Source organism: Stegostoma tigrinum, chromosome 25, assembly GCF_030684315.1.
Source record: "Stegostoma tigrinum isolate sSteTig4 chromosome 25, sSteTig4.hap1, whole genome shotgun sequence".
NCBI classification, from domain to species: domain Eukaryota; kingdom Metazoa; phylum Chordata; class Chondrichthyes; order Orectolobiformes; family Stegostomatidae; genus Stegostoma; species Stegostoma tigrinum.
In genome coordinates this window covers 19,781,968-19,808,822 of record NC_081378.1, presented here as the reverse complement: position 1 = coordinate 19,808,822, position 26,855 = coordinate 19,781,968, and the positions used below count along the sequence as shown (strand labels likewise).

The 26,855-nt window shown below is 42.5% G+C and overlaps 1 protein-coding gene and 1 long non-coding RNA gene across 3 annotated transcripts in view; one reads left to right on the top strand and one right to left on the bottom strand.

Moving 5' to 3' along the window:
* Positions 1-15,042, top strand: part of LOC132210954 (uncharacterized) — a 189,541-nt gene extending 174,499 nt beyond the window's left edge. For both annotated transcript variants that reach the window (XR_009447209.1, XR_009447210.1), the window contains exon 3: positions 3,523-15,042. This is a non-coding gene — a long non-coding RNA (uncharacterized LOC132210954). The remainder of the gene's footprint in view (positions 1-3,522) is intronic.
* The window catches only part of shank3a (SH3 and multiple ankyrin repeat domains 3a), a 730,589-nt gene that overhangs the window by 272,684 nt on the left and 431,050 nt on the right, over positions 1-26,855 (bottom strand). Inside the window, exon 15 of the mRNA XM_059654527.1 lies at positions 938-1,013. Within this exon, the coding sequence (XP_059510510.1) occupies positions 938-1,013 (76 nt within the window). The remainder of the gene's footprint in view (positions 1-937; positions 1,014-26,855) is intronic.

Below are 26,855 nucleotides of genomic sequence, written 5' to 3'. Positions count from 1 at the left end.
TCCTTACCTAAGTTTAACTTTTAATTGTATCTCTCCCCTCTGAACTACTTATCAGGATCCCAATATCCTCCCAAGCGAGTTTATATCCACCCTAACAGCATGAGTAAACCTCCTCATGAAAATTTCGGTCTGTTCCTATTCAGATCTAACCCATTCAACTTGGACAGGTCCCACCTCCACCTGAAATGGTCCCAGTGCCCCAGGAATCTAAAGCATCCCAGCCATGGGCCCACCTGCTTTACTCTTCTATTCTTCTACTATTACTGCATGGCACTAGGAGTAAGCCACTCATCAGCCACCTTTGAAGACCCGCATTTCAATTTCCACCTTAAGTCCCTAAAACCTGCTTGCAGGACCTTTGCTTTCAATGCCTGTAGCTGTTGCCCTCCCCTTTAGGATTCCATGCAGCCATTCCGTTGCAACCAGAAGGTGACATACCACATTAAAGTCATGACAGATACAACCTGGGTTAGACATAAAGTAATGCTCCCTCTATACCTGTAATCTAGTTCAACATTTTACTTTAGCTTGAACTCAGAAAGGAGTTAACCAAATTTACCATTGGACTATTTAAATATCTCACACCAGCCATTCCTGAGAGTTTTCTTTGACACAAGACAAAAATAGTAGGAAGTGTAATCTGTAATCTGTCTTCACCAGTTACAAGATGCAACCCATACAAATTTTCACTCTGTCTCACAGCACAATAAAAAAGTCAAAAGCAGGATGCAAATTTGCTTTGAGTTTGATAGTGTAACTGACAGCCACTGTCACCTTCAATGGCTTTTCCCATGCTTTGTTTACTTCCTACAGGACCAAATAACCAGCCGTACAGCCCATATTCATTGCATGAGTTTGCATTAAAAAGCCACTATTTCATGTCTTCACCATACCCCAGAAGAAAATAACTCCTGACAAAGTAAATGAAGTCTCCTACCTGTGAGATGAAAAGTTATCATACGATCCAACTGTATAATGCCTGAAGAGACGCTTTGTTCGATCTTCACGCGTTTCTGAAAAAAATGTTGAAGACTTAAATTGGAAAAGGACAGTGAACAAACAAACAAACAAAAACGCAAAAGACATCAGTGTAAAACAACAGAGATGGCCCAAAGGATGGGAAACCAGAAAGACTTAGGAAACAGATAGCATAGTGACAGTCCCTCCATCATAAGATCAGAAGTGGGATGTCACTCATAATTGCACAATGTTCAGCACCATTTGTGACTCCTCAGATACTGAGGCAGGCCACATCCATGTTGGTGTGCAGCAAGACCTGGACAACATCCAGGCTTGGATTAATAAATGGCTTGTAACAATTGTGCCTCACAGATAATGACCATCTCTGTTATGAGAATCTAGCCATCATCCCTTGAGAATTGCTGGATCCTGCACCAACATCCTTGGGGTTACCATTGAACAGAACTGATGTGGACTAGATATAAGTGGTCAGAGGCGAGGAATTCTGTGGTGAATTACTCCCCCGCTGTCTCTCCAATGCCTGTCCATCATCTACAAGGCACATGTCAAGAATGCGATAGAATACTCTCCACTTTCCTGGATGATTTCAGATATAATATTACTCAAGAAGCTTGACACCATCCAATACAAAGCAACCCATTTGACTGACATCCCATCGCTCACCTTCAGCATGCACTCTTTTCACAACATCTATCAGTGGCAGCAATGTGTACCATCTACAACATGCACTATAACAAGTCACTAGTGCTGCTCAAACAGTAACTTCCAAATGCATAATCTCTATCACTTAGAAGGACATGTCAGCAGGTACATGGGAGATTAGATTAGATTAGATTCCTTATAGTGTGGAAGCAGGCCCTTCGGCCCAACAAGTCCACACCGCCCCTTGGAGCATCCAATCCCCCTATAACCCACACACCCCTGAGCATTATGGGCAATTTAGCATGGCCAATCCACCTAGCCTGCACATTTTTGGACTGTGGGAGGAAACCGGAGCACCTGGAGGAACTCCATGCAGACACGGGGAGAATGTGCAAATTCCACACAGACAGTTAGCCGAGGCTGGAATTGAACCTGGGTCCCTGGTGCTGTGAGGCTGCAGTGCTAACCACTGAGCAACCGTGCCGCTCACAGTGCCACCGTGGAGCTTTACCACCATCAGCCAGTTCCCCTCCGGATCACACAATATCCTGAATGGAACTATATCACTATCCCCTCATTGTTGCTGATTTAGATTCATAGGACCCCCTTCCTAACAGCACTATGGGTGCTCCTATACCTCAAGAACTGCAGGAATTCAAGAAGGCAGCTCACTACCACCTAGAGCAGGGCAATGTGGGATGGACACTGGCCGAAGCAGCAACACCCTTGCCACATGCACAATTTTAAAAGAAATCACAGCGAAACAGAGAAATCAGGCAACACAATGAAACACAAAGTCTGAGGGAAGAGAGAACTGATAGAAGAACAGGGTAGTGGCTTATAAACGTGGATTCTGATGGAGCATTGGGATGACATTGGATTGAAAATTAATCCTATGAGTAGCGCCATTCGGGCAAATTTACTAATGGCTGACCGGACGCCTTTGGATTTAGGATCAAATTAGGAAACAATAGTCAGGACAGCTGGAAGCTTGATTAAGAGTGTAGAAATTCAAAGGAACACCAGCAGGAAGCAGCAGCAGTACTGTGCATTTTAGACAACAAAGCTACAGAAGTGAAAGGGAAGAGTGGTGAAAAACAGATGCCTGAAGAGGAAGAATAAAGCCATGATTTAGGGATGCAGCACATGAGGTGTGTTGTGAGGAAGTGGAGGTATGTTCCTTTCCCAGAGAACTGTACATGGACGCCAGCCAACCTAACAAGGTAAGCTTGGCTGGAAGAAGTACAGGAGATAAGCAACTGGATTGTGGTGTGGAGAACACAGAGAAGTGCAGGAGAAAATTCATTGACCTCTAAAGGTTGAGTGAGGTGAGTGACATGCGAGTGTCACATGGGAACCATCACTTTCTCACCTCCGCAACCCTCTTCAGAGTGTAGTCTGAAGCGTTCTCTTTGCAACTAACGTCAAAGCATCTTTACCCAGGGTGCATCTCTACAGATAGCAATAAAACAAAAGCTCAGTTTGGCAACTTTAGTACTCCTCCCACACAGCAAGTCCCCTGAAATGTGGTATTTACAGCCTATGCAAAAACTGATTTAATCATTGGTACTTATTTACATTCTTATCTCATTCCAAGCAAACAATAAATACAATTCCCGGGACAGCAGCAGAAATGAGGTGGAGTGGCATCTTTGGCAACACTGGTAGTAATGAAGGAAGATGCAGTGGAAATTCAATGGATGGCATTAGCGCATTTGTTGCAGGCACTGAGTATTAGATATGACATGCAGCTGGCTCCAACATATGGCCTATAGGGAGCCCAGTTCACTGATAGGAGAAATATGATTACTGTGAGAAATATGATTATTACTGAAAATGCAAAGACAATTTCTCTGTTAGCAATGTACCTTACAGACTGTTGTCTTTTATCTTCTGCAGAGGAATCATTGGATATACAGCAGAAATGTACAAAGAAGCAATGTAATCCTCTGAGGAACAGCAACATTCAAGTGTTAATGTGTGCCTCATCTACTAGTGAACGTATATTCACCTCGGCAAGTCCAGCATCACAGATAGAGTGGTACCAGTTGAATACTTCATAGCTTTGCATCCGTCCTTACCAAAGAAGGAAGGTGCTCCTCAGGCCACGGTGAAAGAGATGGAATTCTATCACTAAACGGGTTCACATTGAATAAGGAAGAAGTGTTGGATAGACCGTTGGTGCTTAAAAGTTGTCAGGCACCGGGACCAAATGCGATCGATCCAAGGATAGTGAAGGACGTGAGAGTGGAAATTGCAGGGGCTCTGATCACAATCTTCCAGTCTTTTCTCGAATAAGGAAGGTGTCAGAAGACTGGAGAATTGTAATGTTATGGCCTTGTTCACAAAAATGTTGGAAAGATAAGCACAGCAATTACAGACCAATTTACTTTCAGCGGCTAGAAGCAGTTATTCAGTGTATCTCAGTAATCACATGGAAATAGGTGAATTGATTCAGAAGTCAGCATGGATTTCTAAAGAAAAAGCCATGCTTGAGTAACCTACTGGAGTGTTTTCGAAGAGGTAACAGAATCGGTCGAGGAGGGTAACACTGCCGATGTGGTATACACGGATTTTCATTTGGCCTTTGAAACAGTTGTACTCATCAAACGTGATGGAAGTTATAGGTCATAGAACAAAAGGATCCTGGTGGTCCAGAGAAAAATTTCCAAGTTTGAAGATGACATGAAATGTGAAAGAAATGTAAGCTGTGAGGAGGATAGAACAGAACTCCAAAATGATATTGACAAGTTGGTGGATTGGGCAGACAGGTGACAGACGAGAAGTGTGAAGTGATGCATTTTGGTGGGAAGATCATGGAAGGACAGTGTAAAATAGGGAGTACAATTCTAATAGGGTGCAGCAGCAATGGGACCTGGGTATACTTGTGCACAGATCACTGAAGTTGGCAGTACAAATGGAGACAGCAGTAAATAAAGCATGTTGTACCCTTAGCTTTATTCATAGAAGCTTAAAGTGCAAAGCAAGGAGGTGATGTTGAGTTCATTTGTTAGATCTCACCTGGAATACTGTGTTTTGGGTGCCTTATTACAGGAAGGATGCGAACACATTGGAGTGAGTGCCAAAGTGATTTTCAAGAATAGTTCTAGGGATGAGGAACCTCAGATATATGAGAACAGATTGAAAAGCCAGGACTGTTCTCTTTGGAGAGAAGATGGCAGAGAGGAGGGATGATTGAGCTCTTCAAAATCATGACCTGCCTGAACAAAGCGGACAGGGATAAACTATTCCCAATCATAAAAAGAACAAAAATGAGAAGGCATAGATTTAAAGTGACGTGGAAAAGGAGATAGTACAGGCTCAGTTGAATTCAAGAGGACATTACTTCTATCCAAATAAGCATTCAATGTGAAAGGATGTAGGGAAAAAGCAGGAGATTGACACTTGGTAATGATGAGCTGGTACAGAAAGGATGGAATGAATGGTCTCCTTCCTCACCGTAACAATTCTGTGGGCAGATAGAGATGCAGAGATACAGACAGCCATGGAAAATCCACATCAAAGCCCTGAGGAAGTATCAAACAATGATCATCTAGAAATAGATGCTGAGATTGGGTGAGGAAGACGGGTGAGTCATTTGCTATGCAAGTACTTATTGAATGCTAAAGATAAATACAAACATTTGAAAATGTTTGATCAGCTTTCAGAATTCCCTGAAGTCCTGCAGTCCCTCCTGCTGAATACTGAGGAACCCATCGTGGCCATGACTACCAGGTTTTGAGCAGATGAGTGCATGATGACATCCATAGAAAGAGTGGTCATTTGAGAAGCATACGTGAGTGTCCAACGAATGGATACAAGCACATGGGAAAGCTCTCCATATATTGGCAGCTACGCTGCAAAGCACTGAGTGAACTGTTGCCTTGAAGACTGGACAATGCAGTCAACAAAATTCAAGAAGCTCAACACCATCGAGGGCATAGAAGCTTCCTTGATCGACAGTCCATTAAACATTCACTCCCTCCATCTCCAATACACAATAACAGTAGTGCAGTATAAATTATAAGATGCATGGGAACACCAGTACTTTCATGTTCCCCTCAAAGGCACAACCCATCCTCACTTGGAATTGCACTGTCATCCCTTCGGTACTAAAGTCAAAAACCTGTAACTTCCCTTTCTAACAACACCTTGGCAGTGCCAATAGCAGATGGACTATAGCAGTTTAAAATGTGGCTTACTACCATCTTCTCAAGGGTAATTTGGGAGAAGCGACAAATGTTAGTTTTGAAAGGATGCTTATGTTCTATGAATGAATTGAAACAAAGTTCAGCCATTCTTGTTTAATAGGAAGGTATATGTCAGCCCTAAACAAAGACAGGCTGATCGGTGTAAAAACCAAATTAATGATGGCATTCAGTGCTCTCCTCAAGGCATCTCCAGGTTTTGTTCCCTAACCCTCTGACAAAGAACAGCAGCTGACTACCAGTTCTATCACTGAAGCTGCCTCTGCACATATACAGGAGAGATAGGTTTTTGAGGGGCTCTCAAACCAACTACTGGGGAACATACAATCTCCATGTAGAATCTCAGGAGCTGAAAATGAGCAGGCTGCCTCCAGCTCTGTGGCAGATGGCAACATTCAGAACAAGGCAATAATAGGCACAGTTCCTTCAGTTGGAGCTCACCTTGATTAGGGTGTTGTGGATTTTCAGACATGTGAAGTGTACATGCTTGTCTTCTCCTTCCTTCGGGAAAGCCTGTCAATCTGCAACAAGATCTTTGTGAAGACCTAAACAGCTGAACAGAATAAGTAGAAGCCCTTACACTGAACACATAGGGCTTGTCAGTCTGTAGGAGCCTGATAACCACATGAGTGCAGCCTGACGTCTGGAAATCTGCTTTCAAGTCGCTCTTACAATGCTTTAGGGTTGGTTCAGGGCATACATTTGAATTGGATATATTGGGATGGTCTCCGATACAAGGTATCCGTGTCCTGGCTGATACCCTGGGGCCTGCTAACTGGTAGCTGAGCCCTGTCCTGAGACTGGCATGGTATTTGGGTGGCCTCTTTCTCCCAGTGACATGATATCGTGCTCCATCCAGACACAGGTCAGTGCCCACTTGATGTAATAGCTGCTGTTGCCCTGACAGGGTGGGTAGCTGCACATTGGCCTGCTCCACTGGATAGGGTGGTGCCTTCTCCTGGATCCAGCCCTTTGGCCATTGCTGTTGTTCTCTATGTTGGATGCTGTAACTGCTGGTCCTGTGGTGCTTGATGACCTTTCTAAAGTGGATGCTGAATAGGGAAACACCTTGAAATGTTTGTGCTGCCTTTTGTTTCTCCAGTGGCTTCAATGCATTGACAGTAAGTTCCTTTTCCTGTGACTTACCCAAAGTGCTTGCTTTGTGGGCTTGCAACAGTTATGCTGTTCTGACACAACTAGCAGCAAGGCTGGGCTTTTACAGCTGGTTTCCCCCTTGCCATTAGCTGCAATAATGGCAGCTCAATGTGTGCTGCATGCTCACCTCTCTTATATCAATGGCTTTTGTTTTATTCATTCATGAGATGAGGGCATCGCTGGCCAGGCCAGCATTTATTGCCCAGCTGTAATTGCCCATAGTGAAGTTAGGAGTCATCTACTATGCTGGAGTCATGTGTAGGCCAGACCAGGTAAGGATGGCAGTTTCCTTCCCTAAAGGACATCAGTGAAAAGGTTTTTTTTTCTGACAACTGACTTTTGATTCATGGTCATCATTTGGTTAATAATTCCACATTTTTATTGAATTCCAGATTCTACCATCTGCCACAATGAAATTCAAACCCAGGTTCCCCCACAGACCAGTGATTATACCACTCAGTTATCACCTCAACTATTGCCATTACATACATCATGTATGCCACAGAGATGGAGAAATTGTGCCTCATTCCATAGTTATTAACTGGTTTTTCATTTTCCGTAATTGGCGACATGCATTTCACCATCGGGGGTTCCTGACTACACCATGAAGCAACCTCTTGGAAAACTGAGCAGAGATGGAAAATTGGTGGGATACCAATCCAATTTATACTTGTGCTACATTCTCAACAGCAGTAGAGCTTGCAAGTGCCTGGTAAAATTCCACTCTCAGATACTGAGAAAACAAGTGAAAAGATCCTAGGGGTTACCACTGACTAGAAACTGAACTGGACAAATTACGTACTGTGGCTTTATGAGGAGATCAGAGGCTGGGAATTTCATAGTGAGGAAGATTAACTCACTCACTTCCTGTCTACAAGGCACAAATCAGGAATGGAATCCATCCAGGAGATAAAAAGGCCTGCATGATTGGCATTTCACCTAACCCCTTCGATAGTAATCCCCTTCACCACTGATGCGCAGAATGTGCACAATCTACAAAGTGCACCTCAATAACTCACCAAGGCTCTTTTGATAGCAGCTTCCAAACCCACAATCTCGACCATCACCAAATACAAATGGCTCAAGAAGGCAGCCCCAGGGCAATTAGGGATGCAAAATAAATTCTGGCCTAAAACTGGTATGGAGGGAAGGTCTTACGAGGAAAGGCTGAGGGACTTGAGGCTGTTTTCATTAGAGAGAAGAAGGTTGAGAGGTGACTTAATTGAAACATATAAAATAATCATAGGGTTAGATAGGGTGGATAGGGAGAGCCTTTTTCCTAAGATGGTGACGGCGAGCACGAGGGGGCATAGCTTTAAATTGAGGGGTGAAAGATATAGGACAGATGTCAGAGGTAGTTTCTTTACTCAGAGAGTAGTAAGGGAATGGAACGCTTTGCCTGCAACGGTAGTAGATTTGCCAACTTTAGGTACATTTAAGTCACCATTGGATAAGCATACGGACGTACGTGGAATAGTGTAGGTTAGATGGGCTTCAGATTGGTATGACAGGTCGGCACAACATCGAGGGCCGAAGGGCCTGTACTGTGCTGTAATGTTCTATGTTCTAGGTTCTAAACAGCAACATTCACATCCCAGAAACAGGTATGAAATATGTAAATACTTAAACGAACGCACAGCAACATGAATACTTCAGCATGCATACTAATACACATAATATCGCTGAATGTTGATTTTGTGGGCCTGTCTTCTGAATATGCTCCAAGCCAGGTTCACATTCAGCTCAGTTCATGCGTCAGCAATCTTCTTTGCTGGGAGAGACTGTGACTGATTCTGTGTTGACAGAATGAAGCAAGGTTGAACTTTCTCTGAACCCACTGCTTTTACCATCCATCAACCTGTCTCTTTGAAATTGTAACTCAGTGACCTGATAAAATGAACTTTCTGATGCACCTAAGGGGTGGAAATTCTTTCAGCTCTTGTGGGCAGATGCTTTGAGATTTCTCCTGCTACCTAGGCCTTATTGTAACTAGAGTGTTCTACTTTTCAAATATATTCAAACCAGAGCATGTCCACAGTTCACTAAAAATTCAGAGGGGCAAAACCACACTTTCACACAGAACAATCTATGTATCAAGGTTCCCCCGTGAAATTCCAAATAGAACGAGTTCCTGAGGTCTGCTCCTGGCACAGTGGAATTCTGATAGCACAACCTCCTGATACTGTAAGACTGATAGGATAACATAATCGAGTGAATCTACAATTGGATAACTTTCTGACACAGTGGGATTCTGAAGGGATCATGCCCATCTTGTCTTGGTTATTAAAGAAAGACATCCTGTATACCTTCTTAAGCATTTATTCATCTTTGCTGTCATCTTCAGGGATATATGGACATTCATTCCAATGTTTTTCTGTTCTTTCCAACATCTCCTTATCCTACCATTTATTACATATCATCTTGTCTGGTTTTCCCACTTTAAGCATGTCACACCAAATTTATCTGATTCAAATCCATTTCACTGTTTTCTATCTCCTTGACCAGTCCAATGGTATCTTCCCGCAACCTTTAGCATAAACTTTCTTCCTAATTAATAACTACATGCCCAAAATTTGTATCAGCTTCATCTCCTACATTTGAGTCTCAATCACTGATATAAATCACAGAATCAGAAATTAGTAGAGCCCTGTAGGACTTTCGCCAAACACTACCCTTAACTTGCTGACACTCAGCCAGTTTTGGATTCAACTTAACTGTTGGACTTGGTTGGTTCTTACATTTCTGACAGTCCACTATATGAAATCTTGTCAAAGTCCTTTCTAAAATTCTTGTAGACTTCATGAAATGTGCCATCCTCAGCAATCCTGCTATGTTTCTTTGTTACCCCTCAAATAAACAAAATTAAGTGACTCAAGCACAAACATCTTTCAATACAGATTGTCTTGATGGATCAATGGTTTTCTCACGAACAATTTTCACTGTCTCTCACCATTTTGTTCCAATAATTATCTCTATCACCAAGGTTAGGCTGATTGTATTTATTCAAGCATCCTGTCCTCTGTATACAATAATGCAGTCTGAGAAACTCCCTTGTACCAGGCCCATAGCCAAGGTGGACTATGAGACTATGAGTGTCTACTAATTCGTCCCTTGCTCCTTCTAGAAACTTGGGATACATTTTGTTCGAGGTCAGCAATTTAAACACTTTCAGATTTATTAAATCCACTAATGCTTTTTAAAAAAGTTCATTTGTAGGTTGTGGGTGTAGCTGGCTGGCCAGAATTTTTTGCCTGTCCCTAGTTACCGTTGAGGAGCTGTGATGAGCTGCCTTCTTGAACTGCTGCGGCCCACCTGCCGCGTGTCAATCTACAATGCCATCAGGGTGGGAATTCCAGGATTTTGACCCAGCGGCAGTGAAGGAACGACGAAATACTTCCAAGTCAGGACGGTGATTGGTTTGGTGGGGAGCTTGCAGATGGTGGTGGTTCCCATGTATCTGCTACCCTTGTCCTTCTAGATGGAAGTGGTCTGCAAGGGGCTGCCTGAGGATCTTGGGTGAATTCCTGCAGTGCATCTTGCTCTTTCATTATGCTTATCTAATTCTAACACTTCACACTCCCTTCTTAACTACAATATCAGCATCATTCCTCTGTTTTGTGAAGATAGATGCAAAGTCTTCATCAAAAACAATGTCTGTGCCTCCTACCTTGACACACAGGTTACTTTTTTGTCTCTTACCAGTTGCACTCTTCCCTTCATTCTTTTCTTATGGATCAACATCCACAATCCATACATTGACACAGCACCGAGAGTCGGTGTCATGGCTCAGTGCCATGGATCAATTCTCAGGGTTCGTGCAATGGATTAATCTTCAAGGTTGAGCAATGGAATAATGCCCAGCGTTGGAGCAATGGAATGGTAACCGCAGTTGGAGCAATGGAACAGTGCCCAGGGATGGAGCAATGGAACAGTGCCCAGGGATGGAGCAATGGAGCAGTGCCCAGGGATGGAGCAATGGAGCAGTGCCCAGGGATGGAGCAATGGAGCAGTGCCCAGGGTTGGAGCAATGGAACAGTGCCCAGGGATGGAGCAATGGAACAGTACCCAGGGATGGAGCAATGGAACAGTGCCTAGGGATGGAGCAATGGAACAGCGCCCAGGGATGGAGTAATGGAACCGTGCCCAGGGATGGAGCATTGGAACAGTGCCTAGGGATGGAGCAATAGAGCAGTGCCCAGGGATGGAGCAATGGAACAGTGCCCAGGGATGGAGCAATGGAACAGTGCCCAGGAATGGAGCAATGGAACAGTGCCTAGAGATGGAGCAATGGATCAGTGACCAGGGTTGGAGCAATGGAACAGTGCCCAGGGATGGAGCAGTGGAACAGTGCCCAGGGATGGAGGAATGGATCAGTGACCAGGGTTGGAGCAATGGAACAGTGCCTAGGGATGGAGCAATAGAGCAGTGCCGAGGGATGGAGGAATGGAACAGTGCCCAGGGATGGAGCAATGGAACAGTGCCCAGGGATGGAGCAATGGAACAGTGCCTAGAGATGGAGCAATGGATCAGTGACCAGGGTTGGAGCAATGGATTAAGCCTCGAGGATGGTGCAATAAATTAATCCTCAGGGTTGCTGCAAAGCATCAATCCTCAGGGTTGCTGCAAAGGATCAGTGCCCAGGGTTGGTGCCACAGACCAGTTCTCAGGGTTGATGTGATAATCTCTATCTACAGGAGAGGAAAGCAACAATTTAACAATAATGCTTCCATGAAGTATGGGTAACACAATCAGACTTCATCCATACTTAGTTTGCAATGGACTGAATCCCGTGGAAGGGGAATGAGGCTCACTTCCAGAGTGGGCCAACTAAAAAATCAGAAAATGCGCGATGGATGGTTCCTTAGGTTATATGCAACTTCAGTGAAGGAACTGCAACAAATCTGATTGGGATTACTTCATGTACTGGTAGTCCTTTTTAAAATCTTTTTCATTCCAAGTAATTGTACTATCAGGGTTTGATTCACTTCTTTTCCTCTCACACCACTCTTGATTTCATTGTCTGTAAGGACATGTAGATATGTCCAGCTTATATTCACATTGCTCTTGCCAAAGCCCCACTCTCAATTATTTAATTCTATCCTCTCTCAAAAGGAATTAGATAGTCACTGCAGGGTAACCTTCGGTTGAATGCATGCTGTCTGTGTCCTGGGAGTGTTTGATGGTTCACTCACCACAGCAGAAGTTTGACTTCTTGTCTAACCCTTAGCCCCTATAAGATGGCTAGATGTGAAAAGCGTTGCCCAAGTCAGAAAACTTTCAACTTTCTTCTCATCAAATTATTGATTCATTCACAGGATGAAGGTGTCACTGCTAAACCAGCATTTATTGCCCATTCTAAATTTTTAAGAGTCAACCACGTGTCAGCCAGACCTGGCGAGGATGATAGTTTCCTTTCCTACAGGACATTCATGAACCAAATGGGTTTTCCCCAATAATCAATAATGGTTTCATGGTCATCATTGATATTTAAATCCAGATTTCTTTATTGATTTCAAAATAATCCACTTGTTGCAGTAGAATGTGAACCTAAAACATTACCTGGGACTCTGGATTAACAATCCAGCGATGGGCTGTAATGAAAATACATTTATTGTGAAAGAGAAATTGTTACAGCTGGGCAGCAGAGGGCAGCATTGTTTAAATTTTCAGTGACCATGGAGAATTTAATCTGAGTGCAGTGGTGAACAGTCTTCACTGTGCCAGATGCAAGAACTATTCCAAATGGATTGCTAAAGGAAAGTCAAGAGCTGACTATGATTTACAGTGAGAATAATGACAAAAAACCTGTTCAGTCTGTTTCAATCCACTTGACCACGTCCACATACACAATGTCGACAAGAGGACCTTGGAACAAGTGATATTTGTCGTGTAGGAATTATGCCGTATTTCAATAAAATAAACCAAAATCCTACCCCCTGCTGCTGCTGGATCACTGAATATATACATTCGCAACTGTGGAGCTGAAAAACAGAGATTAATCTGCTTCAGTTAAATCTCACTGCTGATTACCAGGCAGTGAGTCACACTGGAAGAACAAGGGAGTGAACAACAGATGAGGAAAGAGTTGGGGTTAGCTGTGATACCCATCAAGGTTGAATTCATTTGCTAATATTCACTGCGTCATATGAAAAAGTAGCCACTTGGATTACGGGGAGAGAGACAGACAGTGGGATTTATCTATTTACACAATGAGGAGTTTTGTGGAGTGACAGTCACCAACAACTTGTCCTGGCCCATCCAGAACGTGATGTTCAAGAAAGGTTAGCAATGGCTCTTCTTCCTCAGGAGGTTGAGGAAATTCAACACGTCCTTGAAGACCCTCACCAATTTTTATAGATACACCATAGAAAGCATGTTACCCAAATGCTCTGTCTAGCACTGTAAGAAACGATGGAGAGTTGTGAACACAGCCCAGTCTATCACGCAAGGCAAACTTCCATCCATTGACTCCATCTCTACTTCTCACTGCCTCGGGAAGGCAGCCACTATCATTATGGACCCCTCCCAACCCGGTTATAATCTCTTCTGTCATGTAGAAGATACAGCTTAAACACATGAACCAGTAGGTTCTTCTTCCCTGCTGTTGTTGGAGTTCTGAATGGACCTCTCAAATTCCAATCCTAATGTTGATCTTGCGATTTATGAACCTTTTTTGCAGCCGTAATTTCATATTCCTCGCTGTGTTCAATCACCCTATCTTGTATGGTATTATCTGCCTGTACTGCACGCAAACAATACTTTTCACTTACCTAGGCACATATAACAATAATACATCAAATCAAATCTAAAAGGATAGACAGAGATGAAATGACAGGAAGAGAAAAATAATGTCAATGTGAGACACGCACAGGCAGAAAGTCAGCAAGACACACAGAGAGATAAGAGACAAAAACAGAGAAATACATAGTGAGACATGGAGATAGACAAGATAGAGAGATACAGACATAGACACAGAGACACACACAAATATGTAAAGTCAGAGCAGAGAATTAGAGAGGTACAAAAGCAGAAAGACAAGCAAAGGTAAGGTATGGCACAGACACCAAGTTAAGATGGAACTGGATCAGTAACCCCGAGGTCATTAGGTCAAAATACTGTAATTTATGAGCTAGTACCTAATAAGTGATCAGTACAACTGCTAGATTGTTGGGAAATCAGTTTAGGCTTTTCAATGTGCTTCAAGAAAAGGAATCCATAGTTAGTCCAGCCTACAGGGGACTCCACACTGACAGTACATGGTTAAATCATAACTCTCAAGGCTACCTGGGGATTTTGACAACTATAAAAACAAATAAAAAAGATATTGAGAAAACAAAGGGAGGTAGAGATAGAAAGATAAGCTAATATAGGGAGGGACATAGGGCTCAGTTTTAATTCATTCACTTTAACTTGAAATAGTGATTACAGATCGGAGGGAGAGAACATGAGAGAGGGATACTTAATGAGTTGAGCAAAAGAGGCAGAGTATTACATTCATAAACAGCACCAAAATTAGCCTCTCTTTTCAGGAGATCCCAAAAACTAAATCGACACATATGGAATGATATATCATACTTAGAGACACTGATGGGTAAGCACTTGCACATGAACACAGAAAAAGTGAAATCTTTTTCATATTTTTGCTTGGGGCTGGAACATTGTGATATAAGGCTTGATTTATATGTAGTTAAATATCATTTATTTTGTATTTCTTTGGTTTTGAATTTGCGACTTACCTACTTTGTATGTGTGAAACCCCTGTAAAGGGTTCAGTGAAATGTAAGGCCCAGTTTAAACTCCTCGGTGTAAGGACTTCAGTTCAAAAGTTCCACAAGAAGTGGTTAAAACCCTAAAAGAGTTAGTTGAAGCTCAGTAAGTCTAAGCTCAGTTGAATGAAGGCTCCAGGAAGAGGCCATCAGATTCTTAAACGAGTGAATTAAAGCCACAGTGAAATTAAATCTGATAGATTTAAAGAAAAAGGGAAGTCTCTCAGGTATGAGTATTGTTAAGGAGGACTCTTTGGATTAACAGGAGTGTATTTTACCAGGTATTTCTAAATCTTCAAATCTGTTATGTGTAAATAATTATGTTGTTTCTATTTTATCTTCATTTCTTTTACATAATAAACTGCTGTTTTATTATTAAAACAGAATCTTTGTGATTTCCTGTGATAGTATTTCAGTGATTCATGCTGTTAAGACTGAAACTGACAAAATATAATCTAAGAAACCAGATTCACACCTGGGATCTGACCTATTTAGTAATAGCATCAACTTAGACCAAAACAAACATGACTGAGTCTCCACGGGAAAACAAGAACAGTTGAAACAAGTTGGGATATGGCAGAGGTTGGTGTAAGCTGGGGGTGCCTCTTTCTAAGGACTCAAATCTGATAACAATTTAGTTTTGGAGGAAATTTCTGAAGAACATTGCATAGCGCTTCATCTTGACCTGGAGATTACTCACATAGCAGGGTAAAGATGATTGGTTTTATTTATTGGGAAATGGGTGAGGCCCTTACTGCATGACATCAAGACATTGATGAGAAGTTCTCAGGCTTGATCTTTAAAACCAAGAGGAGAAGAATGATGGAGGGAGAGTTCACTTGTGTGATTATTTTCTGGTCATTCATGGAGCTCTTGTTTGCCCTTGTGAGTCAAATATTGTGTGTAATGTAGGCTCAGTCTAAGCAAATCAGAGTCTCAAACAAGGAAGTCCTTGTATAGGGATAATAAAGTTGTAAAAAGACAGGGTGGTTCTGGGAGTAATTTTAACTTTTGGCGCTACTGTGAAATGGATTAAATTGGGTTCCTTTTCAATGTTATACACCGTCTCCCCCCCACCCCATCCTGAGATTACTTTCCTTTCCAACAGGACAAATCCACTAATCTCAACAGTTCACCATATCCCATCTCCACCAAACCACCTTTCCGACTATCTCTAAAACCGCATCCACACACATTCTTCTCATCTCTCAACTCCATCTTCCTAACTTTTCCTCTTGTCTTTCAGAGTCATCTGCTGAACTCCACCTTTCATTTCTCAACCCCCACATATATTCAGTTCCTCCCCAAACTCCAAAACACCCGCCTTCCTGTGTCTTAAAAGCCCACCTATCCATCTCCATCCTACGTCCCTCAACCCCGCCTACCCACTATGTCTCCATAGTCCCTGTGCAGTAACCTGCCCACACAGTGTGTGCTGGAGAAATTTAACAGGTCTGGCAGCTTGTGTGGAATCAGAGTTAATGTTTTGAGTCCAGTGACTCTTCTTGAGAGCCGAGATAACCTGCTCATTTCCTTTCCACATCACTCAATCTGAATTCTATCCTGAAACACATCCAATTGATCTTCCTGCAGCAGTGTACGAAGAGACAGCTAATTATAAATCTTTATTCTTCTCTCTTTCCTTTGAAAACCTACCCTTCAAAACAGCATTTGTGACTTGAAGACGCCCAAAGATTTAATTTCCACAAACTGAGAGTCTTTTTTATGGTGAGTCCATTATTTTTCCATTAGTGGATAGAGATTTGTACCTTTTTTATATTTTGTTGATATGTTTATAATCTTTGCTTGAGTGGGCTTTAGTAATAAAACTAACTCTTTCCTTCCTAATTTAAGGGAACTCACTGGTTTATTTCACCAAGCTATGCACAGTGACATAAGTACTATGCACAGTGAAGTAAATAGGACACACACACATATGTGTGTGTGTAGGTATATGTATGTGTGTGTGTGTGCGTATAGGAGTATTGTGTACAGTTCTGGATGTGACACAATTGAAAAGATGTGAACACATTAAAGAGGGTGAAGAAGCAACTTACGAGAACAGTTCCAGGGATGATGAACTTCAAGTACGAGATAAATTGTAGAATTTGTGACTGTATTACTTGAAGAAGACTGACAGCAGATCTGATAGAGGTTTGCAAAATCATAGGTGGGCTGGATAGACTAGACAGGGAGAAGCTGTTCCCACTTGTTAAAGGAACAAGAATGGCAGGGCCTAGATTTAAAGAGATGAGCTAATAAAGCAAGGATGAAACGAGGAAAAATGTTTTGCCTCAGTGAGTAGTTTTGATATGGAACGCACTGTATGGAAGTGTGGAGGAAGCAGGTTCAATTAAGACATTCAGGAGGGGCATTGGATGGTTATTGAAGAAAAATAATGTGTAAGGATCTGGGCAGAAAGCAGAATATTGGCTCTGGGTAATGACACTCATTTAACAAGCTTGTGCAGACAGAATGGGCTATTGGCCTACATCTGCAGCCTAACAGTTCTGCAATTCAGAGATATTAAATTTAATCACCTCCCTTTTAAATTCAAACTCTGTCAGGGTCGACTCAGGAGATGGACAAAGAGAAGAGTCAGTTCGCCCCTTCTACCTCAGTCCTAGTGGGGCTCTGGGACTTGTCTTTCTACAACTTCACTGGGGGCACCCTGGCATTCAGCTCCCACTGGGCATGATGAAATTAGCAACACTGAGCCATGTGTTTTCAATTTATACCACAACTCTTCTCTTTAATCTAATTCCATTATGTGAGAAAGACAAATGTAAATTGCAAGTACAGTATTTAAACACTGAATTCCGCACTAAGTAATTATAATCTTGTTTCTTTCCCAACTCAAACACAACCCAAAATAAATGCAATCTCAATCCCAAAATCTGAATGCCAATCTAAATATCAATCCTAATCCAAATCTCGGACACAGATCCATGGCCTTAAATATTGCCTGGCCACAATATCAGTCCCATTACCAATCTCAAACTCCAATTTCAGTTGTTACCCAATTAACAACCCCAAACCTGAAAACAGCTCTCCCATAATGCAGGATAGTCAGTGTATGTCAAAGTACACACCCTCTTGCAACAGTCAGTGTGCTGTAGTCTGACATTGAAATAATCAGCAGCACAGCAAAACAATGACAGCTGTTGCGAAAGGGCAAGTATGTAAGGTCAGTACAGGTTTAGGGGGCAAGTCAGCCAAGAGATTGGGGTGACAGGTGGGCAACATGCCAGATGGGTAGAGTTCCAGGTGGATAGGGTTTCATGTGGTTTAAGTGCCAGTTGGGCAGGGCATCCAGTATGTGTAGTGCTTGGGATATGTGGAGTTCTGGGGGCGATCCAGTGGAGGTGGGGAAGGTATGTTGAATACTGCAATGAATCAGGTGAGAGGGGTTGCTAGACCCGATGATAGTGGCGGGTGGGGGAAATTGGGGGTCAAGTCTGATGTCAGGGAGGGGTGGTCTGTCTCCAGTGACAGGGGAAGGAGAGGGTCATGGTGTTGTTCTGGGTATTGTCAGGCCAGGATTGGGTTGAGTCATTCATCAGTTCTGGCACAGGGGAGATAGAGGTGTCAACTCTCAGAGGAGGCGGTGGGGAGAATTGTGGAAAGAAACTGCTTGAGGGTGGAGTGGTTGTCAGGGGTCCAGGGGTGGAATGCATTAGGGAAGGAATATGATGAATTAGAACTTGGGTGGCGTTAGCTCATATTCCCTCTGTGTAAATTAGAGTATAAGCTGAATTGCACTTTTTGGTCCTCTCGCTCATCTCAATTAACTGGTCAGTGGGCTACTATAATTCACCTCAGGGTTAGGGCAATCACCTGTCCCTGACATCTGGATAATAGTCGAAATTGAAAAGTCTGAGCATGTGAGTATTCAAAGGCCTTAAGCAATAAAAAGCAGGAGTGGGCCATTTTGCCCTTGAAGCCAACCTTGTCAAAGATTCAAAACACATCAATTGTTAGCTAGGAGTTACAATTGATTTTTAAATGTCTAACTTTTCCAAGCAATGACTAACCTAACTGAAGCCGTACCCTCCCAATTTACCTCCTTTAGTCAATTCTTTTGAAGAGCTACAGACACAGGAGAATGCTTCATGGAGAGAATCGTCAATTATCCCAGAAATTCCAACAGAGCTCTGCAATCTGTGCTCCTCCAAAGACTATTTGGCCATTGGAATATCCAGTCCATTTCTCTCTCTCGCTCTCTCTCACTTTTTCCCTTTGTCTTCCCCAAATTGTATTTAACTGCAGCGGGGGGTTGGGAGGGGGGATATTTTGCTCAGATATGTCAGGCACCAAGGAGTTGTCATGGTAACAAAGTCGGGGACTTAAGCTGAAGCTAAGGGTTTGTCCATATCTACCACAAAATATCATTTTGGAAGCTGAAATCTGAATTAAGTTTGAGCTGAGAACAACAACCTGGAGGATTCTTAAGCAGCTAATTACCACGTAAATTGCCTGCTCGTGTTCATTAAGGAGCCTGGCTTCATTCTTCCAACAAAATAAATTCTGATGTGTCTGAATTTGAGATCAAGGGTGAAATCATGTTCCCAGGAAGAATGATTTAAAAGCAAGCTTTCAATAAGGATGAACGTAGTGTTTATGTTTGTGAATGCAGTACAATTAAAAATTGTCTTGCTGTCCTTGATCTTTTCAAATAAATGGCTGATTTAAAAGAATTGACCCCACACAAATCACAGCTCAGCTAACTGAACCTGGGACACAAGCTGCATTCCAATCAGGAGCAGAGTTAGACCATTCAGCCCTTAGAGCTTGCCCTGCTATTCAACAAGATCATGGCTGATATGTTTGTGCTTTTTAATTCCGACATTCTATTTACCTCCAAGAATCATTGATTCCCCTGCCTAACAAGAATGACTCAACCTCCACCTTAAAAATATTCAATGTCCTCTCCCCCACTCTGTCCCCACAACCTACACTGCCTGCTGAGGCACAGAGTTCCAAAACCACAACCCTCTGAAATGAAAACAAAATGCTCCTCGTTTCTCTCTTGGAAGAGTGAATCCTAAACAGTGTCCTCGAGTTCTGCACTCACCCACAGAGGAAATATTCTTTCCACATCCATTTTGTGAAGACCATTCAGCACCTTACAATGCTAAATACAAGTCACTGTCACTGTTCTGAACTCCTGTAGAAATAAGCCCAATTTGTCCAGCCATTCCAAATAAAATAATCTACGTATTCTATCAGTCCAGTAAATCTCTTCGGACCACCTCCAATACCTTTCATTTAACAAGAAAACCAAAACTATACAAGTGTGGTCTTGTCAATTTGCTATACAACTGGAACATAGCCTTTCAATTATTTTCCCCACTTTACATTCTTCTTTGTCCTCTCTTGAAAGTGTTGGACATCTTGAGGTTTCAATTATTGGGTATTACTATCCCTAACAGGCGCCATTCTTCATGGAATGTGCTCACATAGTGTGCGTCGTTACGCAACGGTAAACATATGGAATTCTTTGTGAAGTTACGGAGCGGTTAAAAATAGTATGCGCACCAATGGAAGTATTATTCTCATCCATCCGTTGCACTATTTGCAAAACAGCAAGACATTTTCTGTGGTGTTCTTCCCTCTTTTGAGACACTCCAGAGGCTATTGACCCAGGCTGGGTGAGTCAGGATAAAGAGTTGGCTGCAAAAACATAAGTTGCTGGAAAATGAGGGCATTAGTCAGAGAGCACTTATTGCCCAGAGGGCAGTTAAGAGTTAATCACATTCCTGTGGGTCTGGAGTCACACATAGGCCAGAACAGGTAAGGATGGCAGTTTCCTTTCCTAAAGGACATTAGTGAACCAGATGGGCTTTTCCTGATAATTGATTCATGTCAACCATCAGATTCTTAATTCATATTTTTGTTTTTATTGAATTCAAATTCTACCACGATGGGATTCAAACCCTGTTCCCCAGAACATGATCTGGGGATCTGGATTAATAGATCAGTGATAATTCCACTAGGCCATCACCTCTCCCAGTTAGCACCAAGGTAAAGAGAACATGTTTCACTCAGAAGGTTGTGAATCTTCTGAATTCTTATTTCCAGAGGGCTATGCATTACTGTTCATTACTACATTCAAGATTAAGATTGATTGTTTATGGACAGTAAAGTTAAAAGAATGGTAACAGGGCAGAAATTGAAGAAGTTCAGATATGATCTTAATGAATGGCAAAATTGGCTTGAAGGGCAAAATGGCCGACTCCTGCATCTTTTTATTGCTTAAGACCTTTGGATACCCACGTGCTCAGACTTTTCAATTTGGACCATTGACAAGAGGCCAGGACCAGGTGGTTGCCCTAACCCTGAAATTCAGAAATTTCTGAAGAAGGGTCCTGACCCGAAAGATCAGCTTTCCTGCTCCTTTGATGCTGCGTGGCCTGCTGTGTTCCTCCAGCTCCATACTGTGTTACCTCTGCAGTTCTTGCTATCTCAATATATTTCTTATCATGTACTGGTCATACAGGTAGAACTACAAGGGTATTAATCTCCTCCCACACTACATTTACACTCTGTTGTACTATTTTTCACGTCAACCTTAGCTCAATATTGCAGCAAGGTCCCAAACACATCAATGCTAAAATAATCAATATTTTCATGATGTTGATTGAGGTATAAATGCTGGCCTGGGCATCGGAGAAATTGTTTTTGTTCTGTTAATGTTGCATGCCTAAGATGAAGAGAATCAAAGTTACAGGAAGGGAAAGGTTAACAGAATAAGGTTAACAGAATGGGTTGCCTACACAGCTAGATTGTTCAAAGAGAACTAGAGATTGGCAGTGAACTCAAGGTGGTTTGTGGTAATTTGCATAAAATGGTCACCACTGGGAAAATGGCACGAACGTGGCGAAATCTGAACGGAGTTCAAAATGAAACAAGGAGTGAGATCAAGTCACCAGATATGCCAACTCATACATAAAAAACGAGTTTAAATCCATCCTAAAAACAGCATCAGCTTTAATGTGCATCTCTTAATAAGGGCACACTGTAGAAATACAATGCAAAAACACATGCCTAACCCACAGGGCTATACCACCTGATTTTAGTTTCCATTTCCAAACATTTGATAATACTAAATATGCTCGGCAAATATTTGTTTAGTTTAAACAAATTCATTTGAAATAAGATTCAACCTTTTGTATTTCAGTAAGTGAATATCAAAATCTGCAAAATTGAACAAGGTGCTCAATAGGCAAAACTAAGACAGACTTAGTTTTCACTACATAAACGATCATGTTATTGAAGATATATCTGACTAACACACTAACAGTCAGCAAAAGCTGGTGGACCAAATGACTTCTTCCTGTACTGCAAGTTTTTATGACAACAAATAATTCCTAAACTTGGTGGTGGAGTGCAGATTACTTGGACTCAGACAACATCTAAGGCTTTTAATAATACAGGTGTTAACAGTTTATATAGGCATATAAGGAAAGACGAGGGAAAGGGGGTTAATTATTAGATCTTCCTAAGGAGCTAGCACAAACAGAGTGGGCTGAATGGTCTCCTTCAGTGCATTAGTATTCGCTAATGCTATAAAATCATGACATGATAACAGAGTAACGAAGGCGATTTCAGTGAGCTCATAATCCAGAATCCCAGACTGGACATGGGATTGAATCACACCAAGTGTGATAGTAAAACTTGAATTCGATGTGAATGTTGAAAGTTTAGTCTAATGGTGACTGTAAAACTGTCGAATGTCATAACACCCATCTGGTTCGCTAATGTCCTTCAGGGAAGGAAATGTGCCATCCTTACTTGGTCTGGCTTTGTAACTCCAGACCCACAATGTTGCTGAAACTTAACTGCTCTCTGGGCAATTACGGATAGACAATAAATGCTATCCCAGCTAGCCAAGCTCCTATCTGCCGAAGCAGATGAATGGGGATGCGAAACACTATTTTCTTCACCTTGCATTTCTCTCAATATATCAGACTCACTGCAGCTGAACACGGGGGTGTGTGTGTGAATGTGATTAATTAAGGGCATTAGCTTCAGTGAGTGAGCCCATCGCACTCAACACTCATGGGGAGCTGTCTGAAAAACACTGCAGGGCTCTGTGCCAAATGGCTTCAGTTAATCAATACTGAGTCACACACACCAGAAAAGTTGTTTCAAATGGCCACCTCAAACTCTAAGGCGCAGGCACCCCAGCCGTTCATCATGTCCACTGATCAAGAATTGAGGAACTCGGCTTCACAGTTAATTACATAGATGCACAGTTCAAACTTGCAGCTCACATTGGTGTACAGCATACTGACGTGTCACTGGTTCTTATAGTGAACTAATGGTCCAGAATCTTGGCCTAATACTCATGAGAATTTCTTTTTACATTTGATTTCATTTATTTATTGTCGCACGTATTTTGTTACAAAATAGTGTAAAAGTGTAGCATACTGTCGCATTTCTCTGGTACCATCTTAAAACACTGATAAAATGAACCAGAACATAGAATATAAAGGCAGAAAAATAAAGTTGAACTTTACTGTCCTTCTTGCTAAGTGCTCAGCCACGTGCCTGGAGCAGCCAGCTGCGGTTCCCCTCGCCGCACTGCCAGAATGTTGCCTCCACCGACGCTGCCATGGTCATGATCCTGGCTGATCCTCGCCAGTGCAGCCATCACTGGTGCCACCAGCCCAAACCCAACTCTGCTGTCACTGCTGAGAGTCCGCTGTTGGCACACCTCACTGATGCAGTCGCCGTGGGGAATCCAAACTTGCCACCGCTGCAGCCGCCATGAGCTGGCACTGGGCCCACTCGCTGCTGCTGATGTCGTTACCACGACCAAGTTCTTCACAAGTAATAATTAAATAGAAACAAAAAAAAAGGCAAAAAGAAAGAAAAGCAGACAGATCCACTTCCGGGCTCAGGAGCCCGACTCTGCCACCATCTTGGTTCAGATGTGAGCTCAAAGCCCAACAAAGATTTTGGAGAAGTTGAATTTAGTTTTAGAAAAAAACATTAAAAGTGATCATGAAACTATCAAATTGTTGTAATGACTCAAATGTGATTTAGGAAGGAAGCCTATTGCCCTCACCTCTGACCCTTCTGGGTCTCCCGCTCTTCATTGATATTGAACTTCCTTCAGAATTGGGACTGCACTCACTCAGTTTTATAAAAAACTATCATCAGCTCAAGGAGAATTCTTAAGGTGGGGAAAATGCAACTGTGTCTGCCAGAAACTGAATGCAACATCATCTTATCCTGTGAATCACCTCCCAGTACTAAGACTGTTCTTGAGTCGGCAGTGATCTGGGACTGCCCTCCAGCACTGTCTTTAAACGGATGAGCATATGCTTATATTATTTTCCACAATGTATGAAACTAAACCTGAAAATCGAGGTATTGAAAATTCCAATATACATTTGTTACAGCTGGATATTACCTGCAAACATTGTGGGCTGAATCTTATATTTTGGCTAAGTGTCAGGTTTGAGACGTTTCCAGGAGTGCTTCTTTCCAAGAGGCCGAGCAAGTTTTCTCTTGCTAGTGTCCCCAACTCATCTCAACATCGAGCTGCCATGGCCCTATGACGATGCCCGAGCTTGATTATTATCCTGCTCTTTACAGCCAGAAGTGCTTGACACTGCACTGATACCCTCATATAGAGCATAGGCAGAGTCATAGAGTCATATACAGCAATGGAAACAGTCCAACTCGACAAGGCTGACCAAGTTTTCTAAACTAAACTAGTCCCATTTGCCTGTGTTTGGTCCATATCCCTCTAAAACTTTTCTGTACTCATCTAAATGTCTTTTAAATCTTGTAACTGTATCCACCTCTAAAACTTTTTCTGGCAGTTCATTCCACATACGAACCATCCTCTGTGTGAAGAAGTTGCCCCTCAGGTCTCTTCTAAATATTTCTCCTCTCAACTTAAAATTAGTTTTGAACTTCTCCACCATAGGGAAAAGACTTCTGCGATTCACTTTAGCTCTGCCCATGATGATTTTATAAACCTTTGTAAGGTGACCCCTCAAATTCCTGCACTCCAGTGAAAAAAGTCCTAAGCTATCCAGCCCCTCCTTATAACTCAAACCTTCCAGTCCTGTTAAATCTCTTCTGCATCCTTTCCAATTTAATAATATCCTTCTTATAGCAGGGCAACCAGCACTTTACTCAGTACTCCAAAAGTGGCCTCACAACATACTGTACAACCACAATATGACATCCCGACTCCTGTACTCAACGATATGAGCAATGAAGGCAAGCATGCTGAATGCCTTCTTCACCACCTGTGACAAAAATTTCAATAAACTATGTACCTGCAGCCCTAGGTCTCTCTGTTCCACAACACTCCCCAGGACTCTACCATTAACTGTTTCCTGTCACTGGCATCATCTTTGCATTATGCACCCAGTCAGACACACAAACAATAACCAAAATTGGTGGAAAAGTTCAGCAGGTCTGGCAGCAAATCTGTGGAGAGAAGCCCGAGTCAATGTTTCAGGTCCATTCTGCCTGCACGGCTGCACACTCCTAGAGGCCGTGGCTGACTGGGGGCAACTGATGCCACTGTTCACTGACAGGGACTTCGAGGCCCTGGTGGATGGGACAGTGCAGAGGAGGTCCATTGTGCTTGCCCAAGATCACCACAGGATGCCATGTCACCAGACCCTGCCAAACTGATGAGGTTGCCACCTGGGTCAGTGCCATCTGTGCCACTGGCAAAATAGCCAGCAGTGCAGGAAGGAGGCCAATGACTTTCTCTGTCCCACCAGAGTAAGTGCCCACCATCTTGTGTCTGTTATCTCACACTCTCTCTGCTATTGCAAACACCTCCCACCAAGGCTCATGCTCTACTACTGTCAGCATTGCATGTTATACCTACCCTCAATCACACTAAACCTGCACCTAACCCCACTCCACCAGTCCTACACCAAACCACATAATTAACCCTTTGAGCTGCCTACTCACTGACTCAGGACACCTCACCACTTTCTCCCCCACAACTGTTTCTGCAGCAACAGCTGTCCACACACTTTCATCTCACCCAATCCCTCTCTTTTTCTCCATACAGGTACAAACAGCCCATAACAGAATGGAAGGATCTAAACAGGCGGTGGGGTTCCTGACATTCATCTCCTCACCCCTTATGAAGGAAGGACCCTGTGCATAGGATGGGCTGAAGGGCTAAAATTGTTGATGATATTCAAAGCGGCATGACCTTGAATGAATCCTGTGAACAATTCCGTACTTGCTGAAGATGGCATCATCAAAATTGCTTTTCTGTACTGGCAATTTGTTACGCTCTGCAAGAGACAGAGTTTCATTCCAGGTCGTCGGACTTCATCTCAGATCGGGATAGCGAACGGTGTGAGCAACAACTTCAGCCTGCAGACCAGCCTTCGATCGAGGGGTCCCCAACAGACAGAAGGGTGTGCAGCTTATTGTTTTTATCCTCTCTTTTTGATTCTTTTTATTTACTTAATAAGTGTTCCCTTTTTCTTACTCAATAAATGTTTGTATTTAAGCAAATTGCTGTTAGCCTTATCTTAACTACATTTAACTAAATCTGAAAAGAACTGATTGGATACATTCTGTGATGCAACACATTTCAGGTGACGAGGGTGTGGTTCAGGAAAATGTTTAAGAGAAGCAAAAAACAACCTGATGCACCGGAGGCCTCCCATATTCCAGGGTGGAATGTGGCAGACTCTGGATTTGGGTCTGTAGCTAAAACGTTAGCACAATTAGAACCCCTGAAAGGATGGGGGACAATTATAACTGAAAAGAGAGAGAACTGGAGGCCAGGTTCCTGCACTGTGCAAGTGCACTGAGCCTTGTAGACATGTTAACTCTTTGTGGTCTGGTTTGAATGCACTTTTGTTTGTTGGTTGCTAAATGTCATCCTTGTACAATTTGTATATTTTTTTCCCTGGAACTCAAGATCTGGGGATACTTTGAAGTTTTAGTTTGCATTTTGGGAATTATGGTGACTTGAAAGTGTGTTGCCTGCCTATGCCAGCGTGGGACTTGTGTGGTTAATGTAATGTCCTTTAAAGAAACCATCACAATTGTATAAAGCAAAGAAATCTGCAAAATGTTGATTCAAAAATATTGTTTG